Source organism: Liolophura sinensis, chromosome 2, assembly GCF_032854445.1.
Source record: "Liolophura sinensis isolate JHLJ2023 chromosome 2, CUHK_Ljap_v2, whole genome shotgun sequence".
Lineage (NCBI taxonomy): Eukaryota > Metazoa > Mollusca > Polyplacophora > Chitonida > Chitonidae > Liolophura > Liolophura sinensis.
The window spans coordinates 19,328,843-19,351,708 of record NC_088296.1 but is presented as its reverse complement, the minus strand read 5'-3'; the positions used below and the strand labels follow the sequence as shown (position 1 = coordinate 19,351,708).

General features: G+C 38.8%; 2 protein-coding genes across 2 annotated transcripts in view; one reads left to right on the top strand and one right to left on the bottom strand.

The window, feature by feature from the left end:
• The window catches only part of LOC135462562 (cytoplasmic aconitate hydratase-like), a 39,726-nt gene extending 36,500 nt beyond the window's left edge, over positions 1 to 3,226 (bottom strand). Inside the window, exons 1-2 of the mRNA XM_064739787.1 lie at positions 3,211 to 3,226; positions 1,267 to 1,362 (exon numbers count right to left, since the gene is read on the bottom strand). Coding sequence (XP_064595857.1) covers positions 1,267 to 1,362; positions 3,211 to 3,226 — 112 coding nt within the window. The remainder of the gene's footprint in view (positions 1 to 1,266; positions 1,363 to 3,210) is intronic.
• A 2,609-nt stretch (positions 3,227 to 5,835) lies between these two features.
• Positions 5,836 to 18,079, top strand: LOC135463028 (solute carrier family 25 member 44-like). Its single transcript, XM_064740348.1, has 4 exons — positions 5,836 to 5,910; positions 10,403 to 12,272; positions 13,695 to 13,822; positions 15,747 to 18,079. The coding sequence occupies exons 2-4, from the start codon at positions 11,615 to 11,617 to the stop codon at positions 15,933 to 15,935; spliced, it is 975 nt and encodes a 324-aa protein (XP_064596418.1). The 5' UTR covers positions 5,836 to 5,910; positions 10,403 to 11,614; the 3' UTR covers positions 15,936 to 18,079.
• The last annotated feature ends 4,787 nt before the right edge of the window (positions 18,080 to 22,866 follow it).

Here is a 22,866-nt window from a genome sequence, read left to right as displayed (position 1 = left end):
TAAACGTTCTAAAACCAAAAACAGCGGACTCTCATGTGCTGCTCTCATGACGTGCTTTGTTTGTCTGAACCCACGTCCTGTTTTAGTTATCGCTTTGCCGTTTTGGAAATTGAAAACATAAACATGCCATACACATGAAGTGCAAAGTGATAGGATTGTATCTACAGATGAGGAGTGGTGCTGCAAACTGATGCTGAACTCAGAAGTGTGCTCAGATAAAGAACATTTCACTTTGAATTTCACCAAACCTTCTAATTTACAGCAGGAGAGGAAGCCAGGGTTAGCTGGACTTGAACTCATAGTGACTGCATGGGTGAGAGGTTTCTGAGTGACTGTGTCGCTCTGGCATGCTAACCCCCTTAGCCACATGGGTACCCCCCCCCCCCCCCCCCACAACTTTGCCACCACCACCTCCACATTAAAACCAGCATCTTTACAACAGGCCATTAAATATCGCACAGTTACGACCTAAGGGATGTATTTGTCACATTTTTCAACAAATTGCTGTTGCACGTTTCCAAGTGTTGAAGGCAACTTTTATGTTCAGCTAAGCTATCATGCTTTGTCAATTGCTGAGGTGAATTGAGTGGGCTACAGGGTAACACTCATCATCTCATGGATTTTCTTGTGCATGACAGATTGTAATACGGACAACCTTTACCTGAGTCATATTCACCATATCATGGATCTACTAGTGTTAACAGACTGTAATACTGACAACCTTTACCTGAGTCATACTCACATATCGTGGATCTACTAGTATTAACAGACTGTAATACTGACAAGCTTTATCTGAGTCATACTCACCATATCATGGATCTACTAGTGTTAATAGACTGTAATACTGACAGCCTTTATCTGAGTCATACTCACCATATCATGGATCTACTAGTGTTAACAGACTGTAATACTGACAAGCTTTATCTGAGTCATACTCACCATATCGTGGATCTACTAGTGTTAACAGACTGTAATACTGACAACCTTTATCTGAGTCATACTCACATATCGTGGATCTACTAGTGTTAACAGACTGTAATACTGACAACCTTTACCTGAGTCATACTCACATATCGTGGATCTACTAGTGTTAACAGACTGTAATACTGACAAGCTTTATCTGAGTCATACTCACATATCGTGGATCTACTAGTATTAACAGACTGTAATACTGACAAGCTTTATCTGAGTCATACTCACGATATCATGGATCTACTAGTGTTAATAGACTGTAATACTGACAGCCTTTATCTGAGTCATACTCACCATATCGTGGATCTTCCAGTCCTGCTAGATTATAATACTGATAATCTGAATCGCCAACTTTGAGGCTTTGCAACAGGTGAGAAAATGGATTTTTTCCTAGATTAACAAAAAGAACACAAATATAAAAAGAAATCAAAATGTAAAGAAATCATTCTTGAACAGACACCTGTAAATCTAAAACAGGATTGGGCATGCAGCTTTTTAAAGGTGCAAATTAATATCTTTCAGAGAATTGCAGTGATTTTAGAGTAGAAATGTATTCATTCCAATATTTATCTGATTGATGTTTTACACCGTACTCAAGAATATTTCACTTATATGACAGCAGCCAGCATTATGATTAGAGAAAACTGGGCAGAGCCCAGGGGAAAGCCCACAACCATCCGCAGGTTCATTCAAATATTAACAATTATTACTTAATTTTTTTCATGGAAATCGTTTTATATTCAGTATAAATATATATATACAATTTGGGCCTTTTTTGTAGTATTTTCTTGCTGACATGACAAAGCCATTCCCTGATTCAGCCAATCCCCACTTTTCCGGGTCATTTTGGCTTCTCATATACCGTAAATCCTCAACAAATTCGATCACCTACAAATTACATACGCTCCAACATTAGATATCTATTCTGTTATTTTGTTACATCATATTAGGATTTATTTGAAGACATTAAGTGCCCTTGCTTAACCAATGGGTTCTGAAGTTCAAAATGTTATCAAATATGCCCACAATTTTCACCTTAATTAATAATTGAATGGTCAAATTTGTTGACGATTTAGGTTACCAATAAACTCAAATATATCAGCTATACTTTAAAGTAGATTTAGTAAGCAAGCTTGGTCAGATGTTTTGGGGTTAAATTGATAAATTCCATTAAACACTTTCCTAACAGCAGCAGGGGTAATTTAAACATAAAATATAGCCCAGATTGGAGAAATGTTAAGAACATTGAGAATACAAACACAAACTTTGAGGCGCCCTCTTCTGACAAAATTAACATGGGAGAGATACAGAAAAAGGGAGAAAAATGAAAATGAGATTTCATGACTTCAAACTCTGGTTAAATCTATGATTAAACAGGTATCTACTGCTATCTGGCTACAGGGATGCTGCGCACCTCGATACCCAAGTACAAATTAACTCCAATCATTTGTACAGGTACAGACATGATCAGCTGCATGAATTATCATAATCAAGATGCCGCTTAACCATGCTGACAGGCTTCAATCATCTGAGATCGGTTTCCCGTCACGGTACCAAACACAAAAATTCAAACTAGAGCTGGTTGAATAAGTGTTTACAACGCTTCATTAAATATTTATTTATCAACCCATTTCATTTGGTTGATGCTTTATGTACATCAAAATATTTATTTACTTAGGCCTGCCTACCTACGAGTTCACTTAGTATTTTATATAGAGAATGATACCCTACAAATATTTACATGGTTTTGGTTGAGTATGCTTGGTAGGTAAAAAATGTCTGAACACTGAAAATGAAACGGTGCACTGTTCGCAGCTACACCCCACTGTGTAGAATGAACATGTAGCTCTGCATGTGCAAGTACCTGACAACACCGATCATAAGAACGGCATAGCGGCATTACAGGTAATTCTAAATACAGGAGGAGTGGACTTGGTAATGATTTTAAAATAAAAAGCCATTCTCCTGGGATGAACATCGTAAACAAATCCGCTTACAATCAGAGGCGATAGCCAACAAAAAATCGATTACGAAACAAACGCTAGGATTTCTCAATGAGGAAGACAAGAGTCGGGACCATCAAGAGGATGTTACTTAAACTCTCCACAAAATATGGAGCTGGTAAGCCCGCTACGATGACGTACGATAAAAATATGCACTGCACGAAATGTGGTCAGTAATAAAATGCCTCGGGGAGACTGTCAAGCATGACTTTATGCCAAGAAATTAAATACGAACCTTCGCCAGCCGCCATGCTGAAGTCGCCAAATGTCACGTGCACAGATATCAACGTTGTTTAGGTTCGTACATTTCCTGCACTATAAGTTAAAGTAGTGAACTAGTGAAAAATGTACGAGATGTTCCCCGCAAAAATTAGCGAATGAAACTCTGAGAAGTCATTCACCGCTGAATAGTTGTAAAGAGTAGACTTTATGTGCTTTTTTATTTTAAGTGGTTTTTAATACATGTATGCATATACTAGATTGCCAATCATAAGAATAAAAAGCACAGAAGACAAGACAAAAATTAAAACAATTAAAAAAAGAACAATTACACGAAAAGCAAAAATGTTAACGGAAAAAAGTCTATAATGCAGTAAATGCGAAAATAGCGAATACTGTTCCTCTGTTATACCATCTTTTTTTTTTATTAAATGTTCCCATTGTAAGGCTTCACAACTGAATATACTTTAGGTTTATATACATGTATTTGTAAAATAATTGTTTTAATTATTTATGCATGCACATGTATCAAAGCTATTTTTGTTTTGTTTTTTTCTTCAATCATTGTCTTTGTATAATATCATGTTAACCGTTTCATTATTATAATTGCATATACGTAAAGGTTACAACACCATTTTTCACAAAAAAACACAGGCCAATTAGGTGAAAGCCTGCATTCAGATTTTTATATCAAAATCTGGCCTGTAAATTAAAAGATACATAAAACTCTTGGTTTTTCTTTCCTAAAATATATGCAGTTTAGGGTAAACCCTAAACAGATAAAAGTTACAGAAAATCTTCTCATTTCTCTTCTTGAGACGTGTGCCTAAGGCCCCAGCCGTCAGTTCGGAAATTAGGCCTATATTTACTATTTATTTATTTGACTGGTGTTTTACACCGTACTCAAGAATGTTTCCTTTGTACGACAATGGAAAGCATTATGGTGGGAGTGGAAATAATAAGGTCTGCTAAGTGATAACGTAGGCCTATATGCACGCAGTGCAGTCAGTGCCAATGCATGCTAAGTGATAACGTAGGCCTATATGCACGCAGTGCAGTCAGTTTCAGTGCATGCTAAGTGATAACGTAGGCCTATATGCACGCAGTGCAGTCAGTGTCAATGCATGCTAAGTGATAACGTAGGCCTATATGCACGCAGTGCAGCCAGTGTCAATGCATGCTAAGTGATAACGTAGGCCTATATGCACGCAGTGCAGTCAGTGTCAATGCATGCTAAGTGTTAACGTAGGCCTATATGCACGCAGTGCAGTCAGTGTCAATGCATGCTAAGTGATAACGTAGGCTTATATGCACGCAGTGCAGTCAGTGTCAATGCATGCTAAGTGATAACGTAGGCCTATATGCACGCAGTGCAAGTCAGTTAACTATGGACTAATTTAACTTGGGCTCGGATGATCGCCCTTGCGCGGGAAAATTATAGATGCCGGTACTCTATATTACATGTGTACCGGTATGCATACTGCATGGCTGTGTTAAATATATGTACTTACCATGCTTACTTGATGTTTTACGTCATGCTGAAGAACTTTCCGTCAAAGTGACGACAAGGAGTCATTATATAGGTGTTTGTACATACACTGTGTCGTCCTGTGCCAGGACGAGTCCATGTCACCAATATGATGTCACTACAGATTCGAAACATGTATCATGATCGAGGACACCAAACATGACACCCACTCGGTTACGTTATACTGACACCACCGGGCCAATAAGTCATGTGTCTTTGGCTCTCAGTGCTGAGCGCCAAGCGAGGCAGCAACAAGTAGGCCTACCATTTTTAAAGTTGTGACGTAGGTGTCAGTTGCTAAAGGAGAAGTCACAGTCATACACAAAATGAATAGAAATTTAAAATGATCGTACATACCACAACTGAAAAATGTATCTAGACACCTTTTGACTGCATTAGTATTTCTTAAAACACAATTAAATAAATATAAGTATACCAGATATGTGCAGGTGTTAGCTATGATAGCCTAGCCCGAGACCTATGCATAAAGATGTAGGTCTACACATGAATATATACATGGCGTCATGCACGGGGCGTTTTGTGCTATAACATTACTTTTGATTGTTGATAAAACTCTTGCCAAGCCCAATAATTATGTGAGGTGCAAAAATACTTTATACGGGGTAGGCCTAAAAACACAGTTCAGAACAAACTAAAAAGAAAAGAAATAGGGGCCTAGTAAACCGAACTTCATATAACGTTACCATATGGTTCCAAGCAACACTTTATATGATCCATATAGAGACTGCTTTTGAAATATACATCTATCTGAATGCGTTTATTTTAATCTGTAGAAGAAATTTTAAAAGCTAATAAAAGCCTACTCTCTTTAATCACTTTTACAACAATCTTGGTCTGCATTCATGTAGCCTACAGTGTCAGATTTTCCATACCAGGTACACAAAATGCCTGGTTTTTTCTTCTTTTTATTACTTTTATTTTTTATCCAATAGTCTCATGTCAACATATATAACGGGGAGCCAGGGTTAGACTGTTTAAGAAAGGGAAAACTTCGAGCAGGCCTACTTTGATGAACACGGCTTGTAGGGGTTGGAGAGTAGGGTACATTTGTATGCTATTAGAGGAATTTCAGTCAACCGTACAGTGCTATCTTCTCGTTGCCATCAAGCAGACGACCTAGAAATCTAGTCACGGCCGAAAATGTCCAGATCGAGTTGAATGTAACAGGTTTGTCTCTTTATATAAGTGCTGTTTTCTTGCTAAACCGATTTAAATGGAATCCCAGGTGCCTGAATAAGATTTGACGTGGTGGGGTGGATAAAGGCATAGGTTACAATTCTGTCATACAACAACAACGTACTTTCACAACTGTCACTTCGTTAGATCAGGAACACATTACCGTACGTTGGAGTCAGAAGATGATGTATCGTCTTTGACTGATGTTTACTTATGTACACGGACGTGTTGTTATTTATTTGTTTGGTGTCTTAGGCCTTAGTCAGGAGTATATTACGTAAGTAAAGGGGGTAAGATTGTACGTTTGAAAGAAACCTGTCGAAGCCTTCCCCCATGTAAACCTCATCAGGATTGATTGTATCACTCACATGCCTTACTAGTTATGGCCAGTTGTGCATATCTGTATATTGAAGTGTATTGGATTAAGATTATATTCACTTGGCTGACAACAGTAGATGCATTGTCTTATATCCATCTTAATTTGTTCATCCATTCAAGTGTTGGCTTGTGGACGTCTGCCAGTTTCATGTGTGGCTGATGCAATTTTAATACTGGTATACTATGTGGGCAGTCTGGTTTATGAGTGGATGAAACGAGGCATGGTCCTAATGAAGTAACATTTGAACACTTTTATGCAGGTACATTTACATGCACTTTACAAAACGTGTGCGTAAATGTGACCCTGAGAGTGTCTCAAGAACGCTCCGGCCTGTTCAGGTGAAATGAATTCTTATTTATGACTATTCAGCATGGAAGGAGACTGATGATGTTGCTTTCTGCTAGTGAGTAAACTCATTATATTGCCCACCTGTACATTGTACATAAGCATGTATTTCTAATGATCCATTTAATGTCTTCAGAAAACTTAATTTGACTTGTAAACTTCTGAATTCATGCAGTCATGACTGTCAGAGTAGTTTAAGCACTTCACTAGATAATGATGTAGTATCTACATCGACATGTTCAAAACATCAGGCTAATAAACCAAGAAGTTGTTCCATTATATCCATAATGAACTTCCCCTTGGTGTAAACTCCCAATTACCTTTTTTTAATTATATGCATATTTCTTTCTCTACACTTAGTTATCCCTAGATTCTACTTCAGCAGTTTTTTAGAACTGAAAATATGTTCATAATATGTTTTGAAAGGTTGGGTGCATTTTTAATTTCTATTGGGGTTTATATACTATGGTCTTGCACCAACCAAAAACTAGAGTGTAACAAAATTAGCATCCAGACATACTGTAAACATAACAAGGTCATGCAAAATGTTGAACAACATTCAAAACAAACAGATAAAAGACAGTGATGCTAAGTATATTCTATAAATTACTGATCAGGGAAGAAAACCGTCATAAGACATACACAAGTATTAAGTTCTCTGTCATGTATGTGAATGGATGTCAAATTAAAAATACAAGGAGCTACTGGTCAGTGGCGATCATGTCAGCTGGGTTCTTGTCATTTCCTTGTCTCACATATGCAAATGCTGACGTACATGGACCAGGAAGAGGACATGATATTGCTCACAATTGATTATTGTACGGGGTTACACTACATGTTAAAATCAGACTGAGAACTGTACAAGTATGTGACTGCCTTCAAGTCAGTGCATTTCCTCATACAACCCCTGCCCTTCCCTAAAATGATGCTCTTTTCATGTTTTGATCCCAATAAAATGGGTCATAGTCATTTCAAATACGCTTCACGGAAGGATGATCAAAAGATTCACAGCATACATGTACATGTACACGTAAATACCCTAATTTCTCAACCTTTTCACGTATGAAAGAGCAACTTTCAGTGAAATTTATGTATACATGTATTTTGAATTTGATTTTGAAGACAAAACTACATTGGTTTGATTGGCCAGTTTCAGGGTTTCACAATATGTACAATTTTATCGGTCAGTCTGGAATATTGCTTTCAGAATATGCGTGAATAAACACCTTGCAGACAAGTGCATGTAAAAAGGTTGAAGAATTACAGTAGTTAAATTTGTAGACAAAACCAGGCAGGTAACAGACTTTTAAGTTGCCATCTTTCAGCTGTGAGTATCTTCCTCTGCTGCCCAGATTTTTCTGTGTTTCCTGTTCCATGTGAATTTTTCTTGTTTATGGTTTTACATACGTGTAGTTCTTGTATAGTTGTATGTGCATATAAACTCATTGTATCCCAGGATACATGGTCTGTATGTTACCATTGATAAAAGGTAAATTTATAATGCACACAATCTGCGTTGACGTTGGGAGACCCGTAGTCAAATCAGGGTCAGGTCATCGCAAAGACTTTAAAAATGGTAATTGTTACTGCCTCAATTGGCACCCAAGTTTGAGAGTCTAGAGGAAAGGAATAGAACTGGTTGGCCCAGTGTCAGTATAATGTGACTGTAGGAGGTGCCATGCCTGGTGTCTTCGGCATTATACTTCAGTTGAGGCAGTACTTTGGTGGCATGGAGTTGTCTTGTCACAAGAAGATATGATATATGTACACATTTATTGACTCCTAGTCATCATACATGTACAGGTATAAGTGGAACATTGTTAAGTATGACATAAAACACCATGCATTCATACATACATATTGTGTACATGCCAGTACTAAAAAAAGGTTTAATGTTCAGATTCCTAACACTGGGCTGTGACTATGCATGTAGTGCTGATGAGATCAGTGACTTTGCATACACAATATACTATTAAAGTCTATTTCTGCTCCTGCATTTGCACTGTACATTTAAGGTAAACATTCAGTAACAAATGTGTCGTCTGTAAACATGTACAAGTACTGTTTTGAAGTTTCTTGCAATTTTTGAAATGATAGATGGATATTCCCAGACAGGTATTGTGTAAATTATGTATTTATTTAAAAATGGGGCCTCCGTGGCTCATTTGGTTAGCGCATCAGTGCAGCGTAATTACCCAGGAGCCTCTAACCATTGAAGCTGCTGTGAGTTCAAGTCCAGCTCATGCTGGCTTCCTGTCCGGCTGTAAGTGGGAAGATCTTCCAACAACGTGCAGATGGTCATGGGATTCCGCCAGACTCTCGGTTTTCTTCCACCGTAATGCTGGCCACCATTGCAAGAATGAAATATTCAAGTCAAGATTGTTTCATATATGAGTGTGGCCTGGTTTTTGGAGCCAACTGGATTGGAGCATATGACCTGATTCCTGTCATTAATGGGCCTTGTAGTTAAATAGCAGACAGGCCTTTTGAGAATCTGAGCAAGTGTGGTCCCTGGTGTGAATTTAAACAGCTGATACGTACTGTGAACATTTAAATCATTTACACCTCACTACATGTACTTGACTCTTTAAACAATAAAGTATGCGAGAAGGTCTAGCAGCAACCTGCGGATGGTTGTGCCCCCTCCCCTATCCGCACGCTCTGCCAATCAAATAAAAAAATAAAGAAACAAGAAAAATGAAATACATCTACATGTACTTTATACATATCATGACCAAGCTTGGAATTGATCCCATAGCCGTAGGTTCATAAGCAATGAACACTGATAACCTTAAGTATCAGTGCTGTCAACATACAAATGTAGAGTATGTGAACATTAAAGAAATGACATACAGTATTATTGCAAGAAATTGTAATATTGCAGTGTGCTCTGGACGAACAGGCAGGCCCAGATGGCTCATTTGCGAGAGCGTCTGCTTCGGGAGCAGTTGATCCAGGGCCAGATATGGGTCGGGTCACAAATAAGACCTTAAAAGAAGAAGAAGCAGCACTAGATAAAAGAGTGGTGGAAATCCGTCCTGAAACAAGGAGGCACATTACATGCACTCTAAGGATTCCTTCGCCGTCATATGACTGAAAAATTGTTAAGTACGACGTTTAACCACAAGCACTCGCTCACTTATTCTGGGCAAAAACAACTAGAAGAATATAGAGAGTCTATTCGTAGCTGTCCAGTGGAAGCTCTTTGCGTATAGTCCTGTTTGAAAACCCTCCCGGTATGGACAGTATATATACTGAGTTGTCCGTGTATATAATTAGAGGTTAATTTTTCTCAATTTCTCCAATTGGTTTAAATAAGGGTCAGTGGATACTTGTAAATGTATGTGGATGTAAAACATTACATGCCCTAATTCTTCAGCCTTTTCAACCTCTGCCATAAATATTTTGAAACATTCTAAGAGAAGTATGGGGTGTAGAGAAATAATTTGCACAGTTTTATGGAGCAGTCTTTTATGGCACAAACACGTTATTTTTAGCACCATTTTCCTCATAATTGTGTGCATACATACCACATTACAAAGTGTTATACTGGTCAAAAAGGTTGAAGATTTACAGTTGCAGTTAACTGTACATGTATACATTCATCAGTATCCTTGTGTTTAGCTACATGTACAACAAATCCACTTCCCTATCATGCTTGTGTACTGTACATTTACAGTATATGGCATGTATGGAGAATGGTATGCTTGCATAACGTAATCAGATTTGTATGGCTAACGGTTTAACTTACTGTTTCAGGTCACAGATTGTTCACTTGGGCTTTTGACCCAAGAGTAGACTTGGGACATGTACACATGCTGTTCATACCTCAGTACAGAAGTGGGGGAGGAAGTACATATGCACCAGCTTGTGGCCTTAACAACATCAACAAACTGCTGGCTGGTGCGACATCTGGTTTCAGCAGACCAGTGATTTTATACCTAGCTTTGGAATTGAAGGCTGGCTTCACTTACAACTTAAGCACATGTATTAAGTTGTTATTTAAATCATTGTTAGTGCAACTGTTACATGGTGCAAGATTTACCGAAGGACTGGCTGCCAGGAATTCTGAGGCTACTGTCAAATGGTATGGATAGACACTGAACCAAGTGAACAGTGTAAGAGAGATACAACACATCTTCACCCACATTTTAATGTGTACACGGAATGTAACTAATTCCCTGAGAAGAACTTCTTGTACACATACATGTAAAGTGACACTGTCTGCACAGACACTGTGGAAATACTGGAAGCTTTACATGTAAGTGAAATCTTCAAGGAGAAAAGTTTAGCAACTTCTACATTCCTACTGTGTTTTTAATTGTGAGGTATAGAACAAGCTGTTACAGTGGTATTTGTAGGTGTCAGGTGTGGAAATTTGTACAAGGCAGGATTTGGACTGCTTTTGCCGAGAAGCTCTGTTCCTGACAGCAAGGAGGTAATTTATCTCTGCCAACTTCATACAATTTATTGTTGGAATGGATTACAGAAGAAGTTTTAGGTGTCGCTTTGAAATGCCCGAACATGTGGAAGTAGAAAGTTTCTTGGAAAACAAAGATATTTCATTTGCTTGAAACTTCTTTGTGGCAGTGATGGAGTTTTGATGGCATTCAGGAAAAGCAAGCAGACTAATGGAAAGTGTTTCATACCATGCCGTGTTTGCACATCAGTATTCATTGATACCAGGGAAACAGTTAAATTTCATGTGGATGTACATGTATATATGCGCATGCAATATTATTGTGTCTTCCACATTTTGTACTGGATACTCCTAACTTACACGTTCCTTGGCTTGAATTTTAAACAAAACCCAAAACTGGATGATTGTTTTGGACGGCTCTGTTTGCAGACCCATTACCATGAGGGTTTAAGTGTCATCCAGTAATAATAATAATAATAATATACAAATATTAGTGCCAATAATAATTACCTCATAGAAAGTTAAACTAAGGGGAAAATACCAGAATCAGAATGCAAGAAAACGAAATTCAAGTGATTGAGTTGCAGATGATGGATCGCCGTAAGTATTACCCACTGACGGTGCTAAGTGGGTTCATGGTGCGGGGCATCTTGTACCCGTTCTCGCTCATCAAGACCCGCTTGCAAATCCAGAAAGGTCACAGTATCTACAATGGCACCTTCGATGCGTTCCTCAAGATCACCCGCAATGAGGGATTCCGCGGACTCTACAGAGGCTTCTGGGTAAACTCTGTGCAGATTCTACCGTCGTTAGGGTACATTAGCACGTACGAAAGCACCAGAACGTTTCTAAAAGAAAAACTGCACGTCAACAACAACAAAATACGCTCGTTTTTAGGTGGTGGGGCTGCGTCCATCGTCGGGCAAACAATGACAGTACCAGTTGATATTATATCGCAGCATATGATGCTGCTGGGATCCAGACTGCAGAAAGATGGGAGAAAGAGTGTGAACACTAAACTAGCATCGTTACAAACTATAGAGGTGTCGGATGAAATGAAACGAACTCGACTGGGTGCCGTGATGTCAATCATTCGCAATGTGTATAAAAGGGACGGAATTCTGGGATTTTACAAAGGATATTGGGTGTCATTGGTTGTATTCGCTCCGAGCAGCGCCCTCTGGTGGTTCTTTTATGATACGTACTGTGGTGAGTCTTAAAAGTATTGTGGCCTGGTGCCCACTTTTACAAAAATAAATCTCTTTTCTTTTTCTTTTTTTTTTTGTGTACATATATGATAGGCTTTGATACCATTGAAGTATTAAAGGTTAAAACAAAGTACAGAGAAGACATTATTTTAGAGAAAGAGTAGGAAAAATGAATTTACAAAAAAATCTACATGTACGTTAAAGGAGAAGAAAACTTAAATATCAAACAAATACCATTGCATTTTCTCGCAGGTGAATGCCATAAAAAAATTCTAATATGTACCTCAAGTTGATAAAGTATAAATAAAGTCAGCACCAAAATCAGCTGTGGGCGACTCCATTTTGCCTAAGAACTAGTGCTGAAGTCTTCTGTATTGGGAGGAGAATTTCTGGTAGAACTCTTCTTCCCAGAAGGTAGCGAACAATACACTTCGTTTTCAACTTAACGATCGGGAAACCGAAATGTTGGGCATAGGTTCCGAGTTTACAGGAACAAGCCCGCAGTTTTAACCACTCTCATTGGCTGAGAGGCAACACTCCCTTAGCATAAATTACAGGGTGTCAAAGATGGAGGATGCGATGGACTCGGCAATTTATGCCAGCTTTGCTGTATCCAGGCTTTACGTGTATGGCAAGGAAAATTCACAAAATTTCTTAGCAGGCACCACCAGATGGGAAAAAATGTGCTCTTTTCAGCCTGTAGTGTCATAATTTTAAGTTTTCTTCTCCTTTAACAAAGATTATGCAGGCTACAGTATATATGTAATTTTTGAACCTGTGATGAAAATGTTTGTAGTTCATTATGGTTACAAAGTTGCAGTACAAACTCTCTATTTCAGCAAATGATAGTTGGTATTATAAACATTTTAGAAACAAATCAAATCTTCGGCATTCACTTTTGAAATACGTTTTAGTTACTAACGGCAGGTTTAACCCAATGATGTCTGAAAACAGACAGATTATTTAAAATCCCATTGAACAGAAAATCTAGAGTAGTACTTGTCGTTTTCTGGATTTATTCAGTCTATTGCCTGCTTCCCCAAATTTTTTCATTCCTGGATATTTAAATAAATCATTGTGTAAGAGTACATATATTCAGTATGCATGGCCAACCTATAATGCCTGGATGCCCTTGACACCGGCTTGAAACCATAAACCAACCAATCAATCAATCAATCATTCACCCTGTAGAAATGCTTTTAAGGGTCTCACCTTGTCACCCAGTGGCAGGCTACACATTATAAAATTCACTAATTTCTCAGTTAATCTGCATACATTAGTAATACATATACTTGTACAGTACAGTACAGCTCCCTCATCACCAACTCCGTGGATATCATACCATGTACATGCATAGTGTGGGTAAGAACAGCATCATTTGCTCATTTTATTTTATCAGTCACTCAGTCAATCTGAATTACAGGTGTGATAGCCTCATTTGCCCCTCTGTGGGTTCCCCACCTCGTCATTCAGTGCCTGGCCGCTCCACTAGGGGGCGTTAGTTCTACCCTCATCACCAACCCCATGGACGTTATACGAGCCAGAATACAGGTAAGTACAGGTAAACTGTTACATGAAAACACACATACACACAGAGGTGAAAATAAGGTGCTCTATTTAGTACACGTGAGATACTTCCATAGAGCAATGACTCTGTGGCTTAGTGGTTTGCAGACCACAGTGACCCCAGAGCCTCTCACCAGTATGAGCACTGTGGGTTCAAATCCAGCTCATTCTGGCTTCCTGTCTGATGGTACAGGGGAAGGTTTGCCAGTAACCTTCAGATTAGTTTCTTCTGATGCTTAGCTTTTACTATAATGCTGAGCACCGTCGTATAGGTGAAATATTCACCACCATTCAGTATCTGGCCACTTTGTCGTCATCACCAACCCCATGGATGTTGTTATGAACTGCCAGCGACCTTCTGGTTGGTGTTGTATAGGTGAAATATTCACCACCATTCAGTGCCTTACCACTCTACCATCATCACCAACCCCATGGATGTTGTTATGAGCTGCCAGCGACCTTCCGGTTGGTGTTGTATAGGTGAAATATTCACCACCATTCAGTGCCTTACCACTCTACCGTCATCACCCACTCCATGGATGTTGTATGAGCTGCCAGCGACCTTCTGGTTGGTGTTGTATAGGTGAAATATTAACTACCGTTCAGTGCCTTACCACTCTACCATCATCACCAACCCCATGGGTGTTGTTATGAGCTGGCAGCAACCTTCTGGTTGGTGTTCTATAGGTGAAATATTCACTACCATTCAGTGCCTTATCACTCTACCATCATCACCAACCCCATGGAGGTTGTTATGAACTGCCAGCAAACTTCTGGTAGGTGTTGTATGGGTGAAATATTCACCACCATTCAGTGCCTTACATCGCTACCATCATCACCAACCCCATGGATGTTGTTATGAGCTGGCAGCAACCTTCTGGTTGGTGTTGTATAGGTGAAATATTCACTACCATTCAGTGCCTTACATCTCTACCAACATTACCAACCCCATGGATGTTGTTATGAGCTGCCAGCAACCTTCTGGTTGGTGTTGTATAGGTGAAATATTCACTACCATTCAGTGCCTTACATTTCTACCATCATCACCAACCCCATGGATGTTGTATGAGCTGCCAGCAACCTTCTGGCTGGTGTTGTATAGGTGAAATATTCTTGACTAAAGCGTAAAGCTACAATGAAACAACAGGGGATAAAACATTTGTCCTTCAGTTGCGAGGACACCCAAGGCATGGTCTTAACCCCAGCCTTGGATAGACATTTTGTGAATTCCCCCACTCTCACAGTTTGTCGGGACTTGATGATAATCAGTTGACATTCTTCATGTGAGGATTTATGCAATGTTGGGTCATTCTGAAGACATCAACAGGAGTGAGTGAGTGAGTGCTTGGGGTTTAACGTCGTACTTAAGAATTTTTCAGTCATATGACAACGAAGGAATCATTAGGGTGCATGTACGTGTAATGTGCCTCCTTGTTGCAGGACGGATTTCCACCGCTCTTTTATTTAGTGCTGCTTCACTGAGACGACTTACCGAAGGCAAGTAAGCCGCCCCGCCTGAGCCATTATACTGATACTGGTCAACCATTCGTTGCACTATCCCCTTCATGCTGAACGCCAAGTGAGGAAGTTACAACTTCCTCTTTTAAAGTCTTAGTTGTGACTCGATCAAGGATTGATCCTGGATCTACCGGTCCCCAAGCGGACGCTCTACCAACTGTGCTATCCAGGCCGGTAACATCAACAGGATGTATAACTAACGAGTATGTAGCAGAAGTATTACAACACTCATGGGAAAGGTCATCAGTGATTTGCCAATGGCTGGTGGTTTACTATGAGCACTATGGTTTTCTCCACCCTACACAATGGCCACCTTCAGATAAATGACAATTCTTGAGTATGGCACTAAAAACAGTCAAATAAATGAAAACATGTATTGCTTTCTTGACAGGTGGAGGGCACCAAATTCGGGGAGACTGTCCGGATACTGGTGAAAGAGGAGGGCGTGAGGCTAGTGTTGAAGGGACTGTCAGCCAGGCTGGTGCAGTCCATCTCCTTCTCCTTCTTTATAATCCTGGGTTATGAGTCCATCAAACGCTGGAGTCTTTTGGAGGAACATCGCAGTTCTGTACGATGGTGATGAAGGCATTACCTAGGTAATTTTTTTATATTTGAGTATCAACACTAAACTGATAGACTAGACTAGCATTGGACGCTGCCGGTGTGCCCTGAGGGACATAAGGTGAATAATGGATGCTGTTGGTGTGGCCTGAGAGACATAAGGTGAATAATGGAGGCTGTTGGTGTGGCCTGAGAGATATAAGGTGAATAATGGACGCTGTTAGTGTGGCCTGAGGGACATAAGACGAATAATGGACGCTGGTGGTGTGGCCAGAGGGATATAAGATGAATAATGGTCGCTGTTGGTGTGGCTTGAGGGACATAAGGTGAATAATGGAGGCTGTTGGTGTGGCCTGAGGGACATAAGATGAATAATGGACGCTGGTGGTGTGGCCGGAGGGACATAAGATGAATAATGGACGCTATTGGTGTGGCTTAAGGGACGTAAGGCAAATAATGGACGCTGTTGGTCACTGTGAAGATGGAAGTAAAGCTGTGTATATGTGCACATGGTCATGTTGGTTTTGTGTCAGGAAGCTTGCTGCTCTGTGCACTCTGAATGGAAGTAGTGTGCACTCAGCAACACACAGACGTGGAGCCAGTTTAAAGTATTCCCTACTGTATGTAGTACATAAATCAAATAGACCTTTTCTGCAAGGTAGGTTGTCTCCCCCTGATTGTTTTGGGATATTTGTGCTGCAGGGGACTAATCACAGAAATCTAAATTACGTCATTGTGTTATGGTGACATAACAAAAAAAAAAAAAAAAACAAGCAAGTATTTTCTGTTGCATTTTGTTATTTCAACGTTATGTGTATAAAAAAAAAAGCTATTGACTGGAAAACAGTGATGTATAAATTTGGAAGCAGTAACATGATTTGTCACCGTAGTGACACCTGTTATTTTGTTTAACAAATAGATAGAGATCAACTGATCAAGGGGAAATAACAAGAATTCCATCACAACCTATGTTCTAGTTTCTGGAAAACTCAACAGCTTTCTACCATTCCTGTCATATTTTTAGATGTCTCTTGGCAGCTACATGTGCTTGTGCTTGCACTTCCTGTAAAACTGAGAGAAGCCACATTGGCACTTGAGACTATGCTGTATGTAAACACCCAACTGCCATAACAGAGCAGCCATGGTCAAATTTAGTACCAAGTCGCCGACAGCGGCCTTTGAAGTTTGAGACTTAAGCCGTTTTCTTTGGCTGATGAAAGAGCAGCATTTCAAAGAATCAGTAACACTTTCTACTTGGTATTTCAGTTTCTCTATTGGTTTGGTTGCAAGATGCTGTGAACTAGGATAAGATTTACTATGTGGAGTTTCAATAAAATGGATATTTAATGTAGTTAGCTTTTCATCGCTAAGCTAAAGTGTAGACAATCAAGGGGAAATTGGCACCCAGCTCTTGTGTACAATGAAATCTTATGACCTGACCATCAAAAAAAAAAAAAAAAAAAATTAATGGCTTGATGAAATACGAATATGGCTTGCTTTAAGAAGCCAGGCTTATAAGATAAGTGGGCTGGAAAGAGATTCTTTGGTTTGATCAGATTTCACCTGCACAGGTATTTGTTCTGTTTAGTATCTTTGATCCTTATGACACAGGTGTACTGTATACAGATATATATGTATATATACTCACATATCATATAGTACGGTATCTTTGAAAGATGATAATCAAAGAGACTGTTGTACCAACAGTTATGCATGTTGAGTGCTCTATTCCACCAAGAGGACAATAGATTTATTTATTACTTAGTACATGTACAGTACTTATTTATAAATTAAAGGAATTCATCAGCCCTCATTTACAAAACATTGTAGATGAATTTTCTGAAGTTTTTCTCATGTAAATCATATATTTTCGAAAGGTTGAAAAGAAAGATTTCCCCCTAGAAAAAATGATCTACAAAGTTTTGTAAAAGAGTGACATGGTGTTGAAGGGGCTATACTGGAGATTTTTGGCAAAAAATACATCAGTCAAATTTTCTGTGTTTGTCAGAATTAAACCAAATTATTTGCCTTTCAGTGAATATCAGTGACTCAAACATGTGAAATATGTACTCTGTTATAGTGCTAGAATGTGTCACATGTATAACTTGATTCAGAAATTATAACACCGTTATTCCTGATTTTGAATGGTAACACGTGCTCAGACGAGGCTCATAGTTTGTGAAAGGCAATTATTTAGGTTATTCTAAAATACTAACATAAATTCTATTGGATTTGAGCAGATCAATTTTTTGCCAAATTTTTTTGGTTTATTTATTGATATTATTTTATTTTTTGCCCAATTCTGATGTGTATTGAAAGCTTGTTTGGAAATTTTATAGCATAGCTAATGCATGTATGTATTTCGACAGGCCTGAGTATAATTTGTTTTTGTTTGAATATCACAAAGTGATACCATCATAAGGCTTTTAGAAAAGCTTTTTTTTGATTTACAAATTAGAGCTGTATAAAGTTCTAGATTACATCTGTGAAAGCTTTAAACCTGGTTTTGCTTTGGACTTCCAAAATACAGTGGATGTCATTGGTTGAAGTACTGTGAGTTTTTAATCATATTACATGATCCGGTCCGCCAGCAACCTGCGGATGGTTGCAGGTTACCTGGGGAAATATTGTTGACTACGGCGTAAAACACCAATCAAAAAAAAAATATTATATGATCCCATGCGTGTTTTCCTGTCACAGAGAAATCCACTTAGTATAATGAGAGATATGTATGCACCTGTCTTAACTTTGCATGTATAAACAACGCTATTTACAAACATGTCACATATATGATTATGCAGAAATTGAACCAAAAAGAAGTATGTTGAGAATTGTGTTTGTACAATGTACCAAGTAGTATACCAGCACACGTACACGATACCAGGTGCTCTTCTGCAACATCCACACCTCTTGTTAAAAAGTCAGTAACGGGTGGCTCGGTAGGCCTATGTGAAGAGTAATGTCCCTTACCTCTGCCACCATTTTGTACCTAATGCAGTTTGTGTATCTTTATGTACTTTTCTTTTTTTTTCATTCTTTTTTTTTTCAAAGCTGAATTTGTTTTGTCAGCTGATTTTTCAATGTTTTTTTTTTTTTAAGTTCCCAAAATTTTCCACTGAATGAAAGTTATAAGTTTTTTAAAGATTGGTAAAATAAATGATTATATAAGTGATCGTTAAAATATGGAGCTATGTGAAGAATAAAGTATTTATCTCTGATACAACATATATTTTATCACTTACTTTCCTCAAGGATTAAAAGAGAAGACAATACCAGACCAAATGTATCCCTAGCTTTGAGCATCCAGGCTCCTCACAAGGAGTAACAGGTGATAGATAACATGGAACTAAATGGGCGAAAGGCTGAGTTTTTGGCTCATTTCTAAAATTTAAAGTACTGCAGGACATTGAAACTACTATATTTGAAGGTTAGGTGCATTCTGATTACTTTTCCACAAAAAAAATTGTTACCTAAAAGCTATGTTCGTTATTCATGCTAAAACCTTATTTAACGCCCACTTCACCTGGGTTAAATTCGGTTTGTTTACACTGCCAGTACAATAGTCATGTGACAAATGGGGTGTGTTGATGATTGGCTCAGAGCAGCTATGACATCACTGCATAACTATGAATGCATTGATAAATTATCCCATGTAAAGTTATGAAAACGTACTGTTTCACTTTTCTGATGTTGCATTAATCACCGAGATATATCACAGTTCAAAGAAAGCAAGAATTGTGCACATTGAGAAAATCAAAAGCAGCACCAGTTTTAACCGACTTATTTCCTGTTTCTGCTCACATCAACCAAACACTTTTGCCATTTATTCATATGAACATGGGCTACGAGTGGGACAACGTCATGTTTCCTGTTTCTTAAAAATGGCGACTCGTATTGCCCAGTAAAGACCTCAGACTAAATGTTGATTTACAGAGTTCACCACTTTTCGTTCAGCACTTCAGAACGAAATGACTAGCCGTTTTGGTCTGTTTTTATCTCTCTGATATTATTTGTTGTCTTTTCTTTTAAAGAATAATTCAGACATACACATGTAGGAATCTAAAATCAGATTCCCGTGGATATCCGTGAGACAAATTTTTGAGTCTCTCCTTGGATTCGGTAAAATTTTAATGAGTCCCAATATGACGTGTGTGAGTTTCTAAAATGTGTAGATTGCTTTACATACTGGCCTATCCTGATAAAAAAACCATCAGCTGTTGTCTGGATGTTTCTGATATACATATCCATTGTTTCACTCTAAAGCAGGTTATGAAGTTGTGCATGGGCCATGTTCCCTGCATGGATCGTAAGCAGAGTTGATTGTAATTACTGTACTGGTAGGCATGTTAAAGCCAGGGTGGTGATAGGCATGTTAAAACCATGATGGTGATAGGCATGATAAAGCCATGGTGGTGATAGGCATGTTAAAGCCATGGTGGTGATAGGCATGATAAAGCCATGGTGGTGACAGGCACGATAAAGCCATGGTGGTGATAGGCACAATAAAGCCATGGTGGTGACAGGCACGATAAAGCCATGGTGGTGATAGGTATGATAAAGCCATGGTGGTGATAGTCATGTTAAAGCCATGGTGGTGATAGGCATGATAAAGCCATGGTGGTGATAGGCACAATAAAGCCATGGTGGTGATAGGCACGATAAAGCCATGGTGGTGATAGGTATGCTAAAGCCATGGTGGTGATAGGCATGTTAAAGCCATGATGGTGACAGGCATGTTAAAGCCACGCCATATTCAAGCGTACTTATTTATTTCAAGAATAACGTAGAAGCTAAGCTGGGAAGAATGAAAGAGATCTCAGATCTAGAGTTTTGTATGAATAACTTAAACCTAGCTGTAAATGTATGTGAAGGGTCAATTTTAAGAAGGATCTGGGCCAAACCAAAATTTAGCGTATCAAGTCATGTATTAATAAAAAAAAAGGATGATATTAAACGGGCTGATAGTACTATTTATTGTGTTTATGTGGGAAATATATCAGCCTTTAAAATGTGCTACTCGAGCGTCTAGCGCAATATCAAACCAACGTCGACGGGTAGGCATACAATGAGCTATATTTTATCAACATGACGCTGTCGTTTGTACTTTCTCGCAGAACAGAGAGCTTTCAGGATTCGCGAAGTTCAGGGAAAATCTGGAATATCGGGGAAAACGGAACTGCCAGTTCCAGACACTTCAATATCTGGAAATTTAAATTTTAAATGTTTTGTTCAGGAAATTTTAAAACCCCATTTCTGTATGAACGCTCTGCTATAGTGTCAGCTTTGTAACACTTCCTCACATAGAGTGTATGGAAATCAAGGCCGCCTATATCTTTGTAGGTCTATACTCATCAGTCTGAGTAAAAACATCTGGTGTCTTTTTAACTGTTCACACTTGCCTGAAGATGTTTCTGGGTTAACATATAGAGCAGCTGCTATCTAATAACCTACATGTACGAACGTGAGATATCAATGGGAATGGAGACTCTGCATATTTCTAATAATCTGATCGGATAATATTTTACACGACTGTCTTGTTTTCCTATATTAATATGACCGTAGTCTAAATTCGAGGCGCTTTACTCAGGTTAGGGACAAATATTGCGTATCCTAGAAAGAACTCACTCTGTGTTTCTAATATGGCGTGTTGAAACCTTTTTTTTTCTTGACGTGCGTGGTTACATATAGAAAAATTTAAATCTGACTCTCAGAAATATGTTTTTTCTGGCAAAGCACATGTCCCGATCAAGCAATGAAGCATGAACTGATGTCCGACTACAGGTTTCAGTTCAGGGTAAACATAAGAAAGAAAGGTCCCGTTTTCTTCACCATACAGGACTCGTGTTATTGCATTTCAGAGGCTATCACCAACATGCTTACGAAAGTGAAATAATATTAAGCCGGGGGACCAGTGTACGAAGTGAATTTTGATTTCAGTTAAAATCCATATACTTTCTTCTTATTTATTTATTTATTTGATTGGTGTTTACGCCGTATTGAAGAATATTTCATATATACCAAGGTGGCTAGAATTATGGTGGGAGGAAACCGGACAGAGTCCGGTGGAAACCCACGACCATCCGCAGGTTGCTGTCCGGCCATCCCACGTACGGCCGGAGAGGAAGAGAGCATGAGCTGAACTTGAACTCGCAGCGACTGCACTCGTGCGCTAACCATCTGAGAACGGAGGCCCCAACTTTCTTTTTAATATTTGGTTTATTGCAGCAATGATTAACCTTCTAAGGGGTTCGTGCAGGTAGAAAAACAAAACAGTAGCCTTAACATGCTGGATCAACGGACCCATTTTTAACAATATCTTGTATACAAGGTCAAGACACACTACCGGAACTTGTTTTTGCTGTCTTATTATGTTGTTTCGTTAACTTAGAGGGATGCAAAGTCGGCGTTGATTGGCTGACAGTGGAGCAACCCTGTTGGTTTATTTATTTATTTATTTTATATCAAAAATACACATTTTTGATCATATTTTCTGGTTGTTGTTCTGTTTACTTATTGGCTTTCACGCGCTCGGCATACACTACAATTGTGTTTAATTATATTGTATTCCTGCATAAACCAGGATTCTGCTAGTGGACTAACCATCCTCGGGGCCTGGTCATTTGCACTGTTTAATGTGATTGTATGTGAAATGTGATGACAGCACAGCATTTGGACTAGTTCTAGGCCAGTGATGTCGAATAAATTGTAGTTAACACCACTGCATTTTTTGTGCTGGGGGTGGTGGGGATTGCTACTATTTATGCATTTACGTGGACATTTTGATTAAAACCAAAACACAGATAAGGTGACAAGAAGCCCTTATTCACCAGTTTAGTGTGGCCACTTGTCAGCAATACTGTCGGCGCTGCTCTAGTTTTACTCTGTATGCTGCACGTCTTTAATTATATCTAGAGATTGTAATCACCATTCAGATACTACAGAAACACACT